This window comes from Microtus pennsylvanicus, chromosome 9 (genome assembly GCF_037038515.1).
Source record: "Microtus pennsylvanicus isolate mMicPen1 chromosome 9, mMicPen1.hap1, whole genome shotgun sequence".
NCBI classification, from domain to species: domain Eukaryota; kingdom Metazoa; phylum Chordata; class Mammalia; order Rodentia; family Cricetidae; genus Microtus; species Microtus pennsylvanicus.
In genome coordinates this window covers 5,845,405-5,858,023 of record NC_134587.1, presented here as the reverse complement: position 1 = coordinate 5,858,023, position 12,619 = coordinate 5,845,405, and the positions used below count along the sequence as shown (strand labels likewise).

At 39.7% G+C, this 12,619-nt stretch overlaps 1 protein-coding gene across 2 annotated transcripts in view; it reads right to left on the bottom strand.

The window, feature by feature from the left end:
- The window catches only part of Cwc22 (CWC22 spliceosome associated protein), a 40,683-nt gene that overhangs the window by 12,967 nt on the left and 15,097 nt on the right, over positions 1-12,619 (bottom strand). For both annotated transcript variants that reach the window (XM_075984767.1, XM_075984766.1), the window contains 8 exons: positions 11,985-12,113; positions 8,761-8,929; positions 8,385-8,438; positions 7,293-7,428; positions 6,997-7,203; positions 6,854-6,916; positions 2,509-2,616; positions 1,300-1,381 (listed from right to left, as the gene is read on the bottom strand). In XM_075984767.1, coding sequence (XP_075840882.1) covers positions 1,300-1,381; positions 2,509-2,616; positions 6,854-6,916; positions 6,997-7,203; positions 7,293-7,428; positions 8,385-8,438; positions 8,761-8,929; positions 11,985-12,113 — 948 coding nt within the window. The remainder of the gene's footprint in view (positions 1-1,299; positions 1,382-2,508; positions 2,617-6,853; positions 6,917-6,996; positions 7,204-7,292; positions 7,429-8,384; positions 8,439-8,760; positions 8,930-11,984; positions 12,114-12,619) is intronic.

Below are 12,619 nucleotides of genomic sequence, written 5' to 3'. Positions count from 1 at the left end.
CCTAAGTCCTCCAATGTGTATATTGGGCACTTATGATTTTCTTCTAACATCTGTATGGGTTTTTATAGGTCTACTAACCATTTTCATATATAATTGGGAAAAAAACTTGCCATGTATGGGCTGGTATTCTTTTAATGCTATTATGCAAGGTCTGCAGGCACAATAAGGAGAAGCCACTGTCTAAGAGTGAGTGGCTGCCTAAGCTGAGCATAATCCCAACATCAGGAGGTGGAGAAGGGCAGATCTCTGTGAGTTCAAAGCCAGCCTCGGCTACAAATTGAGTTCCAGGACAGTCAGGGTTACACAGTGAACCCCTGTCTTGAAAAACAAAAGAACAAACAAACAAAGAAAAAAGAAGAAGAAAGGAGTGGCTTCCTTGTGTCTCGATGCTTTTGTTTTTGGTACCTTTTCTGATTTAGATAGTAGCAAAGTGAAGGGAACTTAGGGTTCTTTCTACACAATTACTCAGCTGCACCGCAACTCCTCCAGTCACAGCGCTGAGAGCAACACTGAAGTCATCTCTTCTGTCCCGAACAAGGCTGCAGCTCTGAAGAGGACAGCAGGGCCTCAAACTCTACAAAATTCTCATCTTCTAAGTTGCATGGAAAAACTAGCAGCTTTTTCATTTGAATGATAAAAACATAGGTCAAGATAAACAAAGTTTTTATCAGTGTTAGATATTCCTCTATTTGAAGTTTTCAGACAACGAAAACAAGATGACTCCTACTTATGGCTCACCATAGTCAATGGAAACACAGACCCTAGCAACAACCCAACTGAGAAAACATCCCTCCTCCTGTGTGAACATAAACACATTCCCAGTAAATCAATACGCTGATTCACATCAAAATAACAGACGGACTAAGCACTTAACATTTTTGGATATGTTCCCTCAAATCAAGTGTACAGGTTTCAAAGGAAATAGTTTCAATTTCATGATATCTTGATACTTCTTAACACTACTATACAAGGTCTTCACAGCTTTCCAAAGTGTAATTCCCAATTCCATTTCTATCCTCCTACATCTGCACAGCAAGTAAGCTCTCAACTAAGATCAGAATTAAAAACCACATCAGAAAAAGAAACATTAAATTCTCATTAACAAATATAGTGGTAGCCTTTGATACAGAGCTGGTTATTTTTGAGGTTTAATTACTAACATCTAACTACAAGAAATGGCACACTGAAAGAAAGCAGAACCTATTTAGGTAACACAGTTAGGACTCTAAGTAAAAACCCTGGCTATCCATCTCTTACCCAAAACAGAAATAAATGATCAATTAAACCAGAAAGTCTTACCTTGACTGAATAGCAAGATATATTGTACGGCGAAATGAGACTAGATTGATTTCTGTTTTGTCATGAATAGTTACTTTTTGTCCTGAAATAAATTAAACATAACAATTATAAAAATATATTTGTTCTATGATCAAATTCACTAACAACAATGTTGTTTTCCTTTTGTAAATGAGTACGTGCAAAATTAAGGGAGCTACTGTAAGCTTCTGTCATACCATTTTGTTGGATCAGAGTCCACAACTATGCCAAAAATCTACTTTTGTCTTTGTATTACAAACTCATTTAGATACCATAGAAGGCTTTACTCCACACTGATGCTTCATGGAATATTATTTCTAGAGTTATACACAATGTTGATTAGGCGGATGAACTCTACAATCTGGAACTCATCTTAAGAGAACACTGGGTTGTGGCAGGGTGGTTGGCTCTCTCCAAATGTATATTTTTCAAAATCTCTTCACTGATGTAAGAAAACTTTCTTACACCCAATCATTTGTATTTAAATAGTATTTCCATATAAAACAAAGAAATTCTAAAAGAAAAATGTAATATATAGCTACTTAGATGACTTAAAGACAGCAGTGGAAAAAGCCAATATTATTTTTTATAAAATGTTACAGAACAATTTCACTATAAGACCTACATTACCCTAAAAAGAAAACCATACTTTTATTATTTCCAGATGTGTAATGTAAATAACGCCAGCTTATATATGCTGCTGTATTACTGATACTCAACCAAAGGAAAGGTCTGAGCTGGTTTTTCTGCACAGTGATGTCACCAGAGCTGAAGAGGAAGAACAGCAAGCCTGTTTCTGTACTAAAATAGTCGGTGGCCTCCCTACCCTATTTTGCCAAAAAGGACAGCAAACATCTAAGTCATTCACATCTGTCACACTCTTGCCAAGGCTATATAAATTACACACCCTCAACATGAATGCACCTTTGGAAGTCAAGGCCTAAAATACCAAATCAAAATCATGTTGTTAGTAAAAATGAATTTCCTTGTTTAAAACTTTTAGGGTGGGTATCCTGTTGTAGGGGGCAGTCTTCTGTCCTATAGGGCATGGAAAAGCCTTGACCTGCTAAACTCCAGTGACATTTTTCACAATCCCTTTTCAGTGAATTGAGAGAGCCGTCTTAGAATGGTACTTCAGAATCCACTTAACCCGGGAGTGTTTTACTGCACACTTGAAAAGCCACACTTTACCTTCCTCCTCCTCTTCTCCTTCTTCATCCTCCTCTTCCTCCTCCTCATCTTCACTACTTCCAGCTTCTTGGTCTGTGTTTGAATCACTGTCTCCTTCATCAAGAATTTCTACAAAGCAAAGTTTAAGAAGGAAAAAATATGAGCTAGGTACATGTACCTCACCTTGAGAAGTTCAGTCTCATTTCGCTGATTCTAATTTTAACTGTTCACCTGCCAACAGTTATAGCCAGAACGCAATGAGAACGATTTGATGTTAGGAAGGTCACTGCCATCACTCTCTGTCAGATAAAATGCGCTCAGGAAACAAGGGATGAAAAGAAGGAAGGAAAGGCACGTGATGGTTTTCTGAGTGGGCAGGAGTGCCAGGAAAACACTGGAAACCAAAGCTAGCCTGTCAAATCCAAATGCTATCTTAAGAAAGAGTGTAGCCTATGATGGAAAAAAAGGCCATACACCGAACACAAGCATGCAGAGTTAAGAATGAATATGGAAGGATATAGGAGGGGAAATAGTTCCACAACTTACTGTATTCACTTTAAATAAATAGATTGAAATTTTTAAAATATATAATTGTTAAATAGAGTATTACAATCAATCTAAAGGGTTTTCATGCATAAAACTAAAATAGATGCTGAAAGATCTTGAACAAAACTGGTAAAACCATGATTATTACTTAAAATACAACGTACCTTCGGATCTGAATGAATGTGCATAAAAGGTCGCATAGGACCATCCACCACATCAACAGTGCAAATGGTACGGATCGCAACTGTACCTCACCAGAGATGCTGTCAGAGCTAAACACTTCTGATGTGAGACGTCCTTTTATGCACTGTGACTATGGACTCCTCCCATTGGTTAATAAAGAACCTGTTCTGGTCGATTACAGGATAGAATATAACTAGACGGGAAATCCGAGCAGAGACAGAAAGAGAAAGAGGGTGGGGTTGGGGGAGAGACCAGAAAGCCACACAAAGAACAAACAGGATGCCCAAACACTGTAGAGCTGTCATTTAGCCTTCACCTGACAAACAAATCTTAAAAACATTTATAGCAAATGCAACTCGATGAAACAATCCAGTGTCTAGTTGGTTATGCAACAGAACACAGACTCTGAAAAGAAGAAACTATTTAGCATTCAAAAGTAGGAAGCCAGGCACTCCTGCTGTTTCCCCAAATGCTGTAAGACCTCATGCACAAGTGCACCTGGGTCACTCTCAGGTGCTAATTACTAGAGCTGTGCTCACTTCCTGCTGTGGTCATTTTTTATGCCAGTTCCAGAGGAACAATTTACTGAAGATGAAGGTCAAATGAACTGTCTGATAGTTTAGAGCATCCTCTTTTCTCTCTTCTTTAGAATTAGCCCAAAATTCCATAAGTACTGACAAGTGGATTTCACTCGATGAATAAAAGGTTTCAACAAATGTTCTCTGATTCCCTGGGGGACTTGAGAGAGACTTGTCAGATGGTCTATGAGGGCAACACTACTTTCCTAACGATCCTAAGGTTTTATATGCCCAGTCACTGTACTGATATCTACAACAATAGACAAGAGCAATGGGGGTTAAGATTGCTGCAGTCTAAGCAGTGCACCAGGAGTCAAGGCTGCTTTCTGCACACTGGCAGGAGGGGAAGGCTATTTTGATAATAACTGTCCTTGATGAAGATAAAAAACACTAATAGTATTACAGCTCCATAGTTGCACTTGTAGCATTTTTATTAGACAGCTGGACAGGGCCATGGTAACCTCAAGGACAAGACTGGGTTAACTGCCTGGGTCTACCATAAAGTGGCAACTTTTTACATTTTTTTTTAAAATTTAAATATTTGGAAAAACAAGGTCAAAGTTATCAACAGATTTTATTAGGTGTTTAGCAAGCTTTTTCAAGTGCTACAAAGTAACACTCTTCATTTTAAAAACAGCAACAAACCAGTACTTGCCACCATGATACAATTTAAGTTTGTAAGACCAAATCTAATAGTTGTAAATTTGTATTTATTCCTCTGAGTTTCAATAGCTTCCCAATAGTGGGGCAAACTTCTGAGGAGACAAGTGGCAACATTAAGAAATGAGAGTTTTGATAATGTCCTGATGGGGGAGTGTCATATATCAATCATAGATTATTGTAACTTTTACTTGATAACTGTTTCGTTATGTGTAATTTTGCTATGTTAAAGTTAAAGCCTTTCTTTTTTGTTTAAACAGAAAAAGGGGAAGTGATGTGGGAGTGTCATATATCAATCTGTTGATTTCATTGGCTAAGCAATAAAGAAACTGCTAGGCCCATTGGATAGGCCCACCCTTAGGTGGGTGGAGTAAACAGAACAGAATGCCGGGAGGAAGAGGAAGTGAGCTCAGACTCGACAGCTCTCCTCTCCAGAGCAGACGCCTTCAGAGAGACGCCATGCTACCTGCTCCAGGGAAGACGCACGCTATGAAGCTCCGACCCAGGATGGACTTAGGCTAGAATCTTCCCGGTAAGCGCACCTAGGGGCGCTACACAGATGATTAGAAATGGGCTAAATTAATATGTGAGAATTAGCCTAGAAGAGGCTAGATAGGAATGGGCCAAAGCAGTGATTAAATGAATACAGTGTCTGTGTAATTATTTCGGGGCATAAGCTAGCCGGAGCAGGCGGCTGGGGTTTTGGGGACGCAGCCCTGCCGCCGCCCCCTATTACTACAATGTCCTAACGCATTAACTCGATTTTAAGATGTTCATGTGCTAATATTTAGAAGATACACATATACAACACAGTAAAGCAAGATGTTCCGGATGACGTCATGTTGCAAAATGAGGCAAGGCTTAATGATCTATTGGAAGTGATACATACACCAAAGGTGTTTAAGATTTAACTGAGTGTAAAAATTCATAGGTAACATTCAAGATTTCAAATGGAAATTAACTTTTAAGAAACTACTAACAGTCAAATGCTGTCCTAGTATCAAGGAGGAAAAACACACTCATCTGCAAAGGGCACCACAACAGTCCTCCCTCATCTAACTACATTTTATAAAGGAAATCAGAGTGAGCTACAGGAGGCAGAATGCAGGACAGAGCACCCACTTCCTACTAGGGTAGACATGATACATAAAATACGTCATCTTCTCATTAACTCCTATTATTTGAGAAAATAATTTAATGTCATACAATGTTGCTTATGTTACCATCTACCATTTTATTATTTTTAAATGAGCTAATACATAAATATTCAATCACCAACAGATACAGCACATATAAACTGAAGCTCTGTGGAGTCTAAGTTTAAAGAGTGCTAAGGGCTCTCAAAGCCACAGAACTTGGGAACTGCTGTATAAAAAAGTATAATCCATATACTGGCTAAATGCCTAGACCTAGTGGGATTCCCAAGTTTAAAATTGAAAGAAACCGTATTACATATTCAGGGAAAATATTGGCACTTTTCAGGGAAACTATAGAGAAGGAAGTCTGCAAGCAAAGAACAAGGAACTGGCTTAAGAAATGAAAGCCTAAGTGGAAAAGGAGCCAGTCCTGTGGCAGGGGAAAGGGGAAGGAGCCGGTACTGTGGCAGGGGAAAGTGGAATTTGCATCAAAGAGAAACCTGTTTGTGGTACTGTAGTTTTAGCATACTGCATAGAACAGAAGACTTTCTGAATACACCTAGAGCACAGAAAGTAGATGACAAAACTCGGCGACTCACTATGCGGCAGCTTCCAGAGTAGTAAGCTGTTCTCAGATAATATCACAGCCCACAGCAAACAAACCATCAACCATCACAAGTAGGACCTGGAAAAGATTATCAGAGGAAAATACCCACGTCTGGGAAAACACAAAAACAACTACTTCTGTCTAAATACCTATCCACGGCAATACAAAGTATTTCTTCTCTAGTAACTTGACTCTTCTATCAAACAATTTGTTCCAGGCTCTCTAGCTAGTAATGGAAAAGACGAAACACAACTGAAAGTCTGTCTGAAGTTCCAACTTACAGTACGCTACTGACATACAAAGAATAATGAGCGCAGACACTGTGGTGAATGCCATCAGGAGAACAGCGATCTACCATCAAGAGAAGATATGCCGTGACACTTCCAATAGCAAATAGCACTCAGCTGTGTGGCCCTGAGTGAGGTGCAGAAAAAAATACCCAAGAAAGGCCACTGGTAATCTAGGAGAGTTTCTTAAGACAGGTGGAAGAAGGGGACATTCAGAATTCCGAATGAATTTACACCAGGAGCAAGCACTGCAAATAAAGTTAATTCATGAGGAAGCAAGGAGCAGCCTTCACTGGAGCTGAGCGTCAGTCTGGGGAGAATCAGTGGTTGCCTCTACTGATCCAAGCTACGTTGTCAAATTTTACATACCCTTTTTAATAGCTTTGTACTTCTCTTCATTCTCCATAAAATTAGGATCCATCTTGAAAACATCTTAAAAAATAAACAAGTCAAGCGTTAATTTCCTGCACACGCTGGTGTCCCACCTCCTGTTTTGCACACCCTAGGCTTACTAAGAACATCTTCTGGATTGTAGTCATCCTCCAAGGGGAGCATGTGGGTAAACTGATCATCCTCTTCCACTAAATCAAGCCCATCCAGAATAACGGGGTGGTCCTTGAACCCGTCCTTCCGCACAGCAAACATCACTTCAATCATGTACTGAACTCTCTTGTCAATCTCAGACTCGTGCAGGATGTTTCGCAGGCGTTCAAAGATAGCTGGAGTTAAAAGCAAAAATAATAAAAAAACAACACTAACACTAGAGTAAGAATACATAAGACCATACGAACCAAGGACGTGCATTTACCATTGATGCCTCTTGGTGACACCTGGGTTAATTTGAGGCCACATTCCTTGAGAAAGCCGATAGCTACCTCAACGCTGTCATCTGTTGGTCTCTCCAGCAGCAAGGTGAGCATCTCTAGGCACAGAACCTCGTGTGCCTTAACAGAATCCAGGCACACGGGAGAGACAAAATAGTTTTATATTATTAACCTGCTACTGACAAGCTCTTAAACATAAATTAGTATTCTATCATGAGTATAATGCACATGATAGATTTTCTATAAATTTTATCATGTATATATCAAAAATTTATAGATCATCTTTTTAACATCTTAACTCATTTAACTGAACAGAAAGAAGCATCTCATTTATGTCTACAAGAAGATTTATTGCCGGGCGGTGGTGGCGCACGCCTTTAATCCCAGCACTCGGGAGGCAGAGGCAGGCTGATCTCTGGGAGTTCGAGGCCAGCCTGGTCTACAAGAGCTAGTTCCAGGACAGGAACCAAAAGCTATGGAGAAACCCTGTCTCGAAAAAAATCAAAAAAAAAAAGATTTATTTTGATTTATTTACTTATTTATTAAGAAGAGGAAATCCGATCCCTTGGGATTGGAGCTACAGATGGTTGTAAGTGCTGGGGACAGAACTCAGGTCCTCTGGAAGAACAAGTGCAGTGCTCTTAACCACAGAGTCAGCTCTCCAGCCCCAATTCTTTCTTTGCTATCTTTTTCATGACCACACTTTTTATATCAGCTCCCCAATTCAATCTACTACACAATTCTACTAAATTCTACTATTTACTATTTAGTAGAATATATAAATATTTATCATAAACTATCTTAAAGATTACCAATGCTAAATTATGAATCATACAAAAGTATCTTTTTATTTACTCATTTAGGTTAACCAGGGCCTCATGCATGCCAGGTAAGCACAAGACCACTGAGGTACAGCCCTAGTATATTTCCTCTTCATAGCTCAAACTACCTACCCGGTTCATATTTTAACATATGAACACCTCTACACATTGCCTTGTAGAGTGGGAATAAAACTGTATGAATACACATTGCTATAAAAGAATGAATTCCAGCAGGTTTTAAAGACAATTACTTACCACATTTTGGTTAATAAGATGTGCCACAAATTTAGAAGCAGTCAGGCAAAGTTGCTGAAAAGTGAAAGTAAAGACAGTTAAACCATCAACTATAACATTTTCCTGTGTCTATAAAATCTACAGTGGATTACCATGCTCTGTAAGGGAGCACACGGGATGATTTTTATCCAGCAGTAATGCACATGAATTAGCTATGAAAACTGCTAAGTACACAGTCAGACATCATCTTCGTGGCCAGAGGATGTGTAGGAGAATGAGCAGTTCTCATGAAGCACATGGTAAATGCGCTCCTGTGCACAAACCAGCACGCTAACTTTCACTGAGGTTGATTTACTGGCCTGACCTCATGTGACAGTCTGCTAAAAGCTACACATACCTTATCATTCCTTCGATATCCTTTCCGGAAATTAAGAATTAGTCTCTTGAGGATTAATTCTCCAATCTGTGGAAATTTTGAGTTGATTATTGCCACCAAAGCTGCATAGACATGAGTGAAGATTGGAGACGCGCTCTGCGCCTGCAGAACAGACCTGGACAGCAGGCCTCTGCCCAAAACATGAGAAAAGCAGAGTCAGGAAAACACGTACAATCAAGGAGAACTATTCCGTCATGAATAAAAGCTCGTTTACAACTAAATCTTTAGTGCTTTTGCTGGAAAAAAAAAAGTTCACCTTGGCAACCGATAAAAAAGTGCTTTTGAATAGAAAAGGAGGTGCCTAGTCTCACTGCATCTTGATATACCAAAGCTGGCTGATAACCATGGGAGGCCCACCCTTTTCTGAAGAGAAAGAGAGGAGGTAGGGGAAGGGGGTTGGAGAAGAGGAGGTCAGGGAAATATTGGTTGGGCTATAAAAACAAAAACAAACCAACAACAACAACAAAATGCTTTTATGCCAGACATGGTGGCACACACCTTTAATCCCAGCACTCCGGAGGCAGAGGCAGGCAGATCTCTGAGTTTGAAACCAGCCTGTTTGTAGTGTTTGTGTAAGGAAAAGAGAAATGGAGAGCAAGGTCATTTACACATTCTGAGCAACGGAGTGACAATCACTGGACTGCTGAAGCACTGGGGAGGAGGAGGAGTGAACCCAGACTATACACAGGAGTGAACCCAGACTATACACAGGAGTGAACCCAGACGATACACAGGAGTGAACCCAGACGATACACAGGAGTGAACCCAGACTATACACAGGAGTGAACCCAGACTATACACAGGAGTGAACCCAGACGATACACAGGAGTGAACCCAGACGATACACAGGAGTGAACCCAGACTATACACAGCACATAAGCAGAGGCCTCGTCTCCCTGCCTGCTTGTTTTCCAGGTAAGATGCAAAGAGCTCTGCTCAAGGACGGTGGCAGGCTACCGGCCAACCTTCTGCTCCCCAACAACACGCTCTACTTAGCTTACTCCAGTTTTCAATGATTTAATCAGGGCAATGTGAAATGACAAGACAGTACTCAGATTTAAAAAGAAGAGACAGATATGTGATATTTATTTCCCTATCTTTATTCTTTAAAAAAGTCGACAATTGCCTGAATCAAATAGAAAATGATGATTCCCTTCATTTTGCTCCAAATTTATTGCTCCCCTTTCCCGGTCATCTCCATTCTTACTTTGCTTTAATTAGAATGGGAACTGGAATAAAGGACATAATAAAATCTCAATAGTGAGAGGCCAGACACTTCCTTTAGCAACAAGCTATGTTGCTTTTCCAGCTACTCAAATTCAGTGTAATATCCATCAAAATTCTAGTGGCGTTTTAACAGGGAAAAGAAGCTCCTAAGATTACCACAGATTATAAAAGATTCTAGGTAGCCAAGAAATCTTCAGCAGAAAGAACAAAGCAGGAGGCACCATCACCCACTTTACAACTGACTATTGCTACACAAGCCACAGTCATCAGAACAGCAGGGCACGGGCACCAAGCTCTAGGGAAGCCAACAGAGAATAGAACAGAGCACCTAGAGGGAAATTCATATTTAAATCTAATTGTTTTTCACAAAAGCATCAAAACACACAATATAAAGGTAGTCTGTTCAAGAGTAGTGGTAGAAAAACCAGCCATCAACATGTGAAAAAAGTGTACCTTAACCTTAAGCAACACAAAGCAACCTAAAACTGTTTGTTAATAAACAGAAAAACAATCTGTACAACTACTTGGGGAAGCTCCATATTTGTCTGGATTGATACAATTTAAGACATAACTCCAAAATCACAAGTAACCCAAGAAAACTTGTCATTTGAGACCTCATTAATCCTAAAAGACATCTGGACAGTGAAAGGAAAGAAAAGGAGCTACAAGCCAAGTCTAATAAGGAGCTAAAATCCAAAATACACAAGGAAATCAGAGAAGCCAACAGGAATAAGCCATAAAATCGACACATCTAAACGGACATTTCTCCAACTACGCACAGGTGACACCATGCAGCATCGTCTATCACCAGACAGAGTACAGCCATAGGATCTACCATCTCATCCCCAGTACAATGAACGTCAGAACAGCGACAAAGGCAAGTGTTTCCAAGGCTGCAGAGAACAGGGAACACGCGTGCACTGTGAAGTGGCACACGCAATAATGCAGAGGGCAGGGAAAACATGAAGCCACGGAGCCACACACCACACCCCTACAGCATTCTCCACAACAGAGTAACAAAGACAATTCACATGCACACAATGGACACTGTTCAGCTCTAGGGAAGAAATCCTGACACCTGTGTCGACATAGGATGTGCAGATCAAAGCATCACACTGCTAGTAACAAATTCATGAAGATTGTATGTCAACTGAAACAAAGTGGTTTGAAACAGCATATTTTAATAATTATTATGTCTTAGCAGCTTTGTCTTTCACAGCCAAAACCTGGAAACAACCTAAATGCCCCTCAACCAAAGGATGGATAAGGAAAATGTGGTACATTTACACAACGGAGCACTACACAGCAGGAAAAAAATAACGACAGCTTGAATTTTGCAGGAAAATGGATGGAGCTAGAAAACATTATTTTTGAGTGAGGTAACCCAGACACAGAAAGACAATTATCACATGTACTCACTCATAGGTGTTTTTAAACATAAAGCAAAGAAAGCCAGGCTACAAACCACAATCCCAGAGAACTTAGACAATAATGAAGACACTAAGAGAGACTTACATTGATCTAATCTACATGGGAAGTAGAAAAAGACAAGATCTCCTGAGTAAATTGGGACCATGGGGACCATGGGGGAGGGTTGATGGAGGGAGCGGAAAGGCAGGGAGGGAAGCAGAGAAAAATGTAGAGCTCAATAAATATCAATAAAAAATTAAAATTAAAAATTAAAAAATTATTATTATGCCTTATAGATTTAAATTATATTTAAATGTCTGTGCAAAATTATGCTGTAAAATCAAATCTCAAAAAAAACCACTGACTATAAACCTTGAACAACATGATGTAAATTATTTAATAACTATATTGTAAAAGAACTGCATTTTGAATAAACGTTCACAAACACCTCTGAAAGGAAGTAGCCTAACAAACCAGACTTACTGTTCACAGAGATGTTTCTTTGAAAACTTACTTTGAGAAACTCAAGGCAAATAACCAGCACTTACCTCCCTCGGACTATGTTTTCTTGAAGGAGCTCTTGGATAATAATACTTATGTTGGAGATGTTGACCTTGTTAATGAGACCATTGATTGATTTCTTCAGGGCCTCCCAGCTCATCCTCTGGTAGGCTAAGCTAAAAATTACCAAAAAAGGGAGTCACAAGGGACCCTGGAACTGAGACAGTGACACAGCATTCAAAAGACCCCGTCTATGCGGCTGTCCTGCTGAAAGCTGGACAGCTACGGTTTTTAACTTATATTGGGGCATTTAAGCCCCACTTAGATTGTTACATTAAACCTGATAATGCCCAGGTCTTTTAAAGTTCTAAGAATATGGTTTTTATAATTATTTCTCTTGGAAATTAACATTGGATGAAGAAATCCATAACTTTTCCCCCATACACTTCTCTTGAGACCAGCAGGCTTCCTGACATGCATGAGAACAAAAGATTACAACAGATACTGAAACAGTCCTCAAAACATGAGAAGAACATGCTTGACACGGTGTGCTCTAAATGCCTTCAGACATAAAATTACGAGAAGCGGTAGGAGGCCAAGTACTGATTTTAGTTTCAAACAGCCTGGCCATATACAGTGTTTCACAGTAACCGTAACAAAACAGGATTGGGACCACCCACTA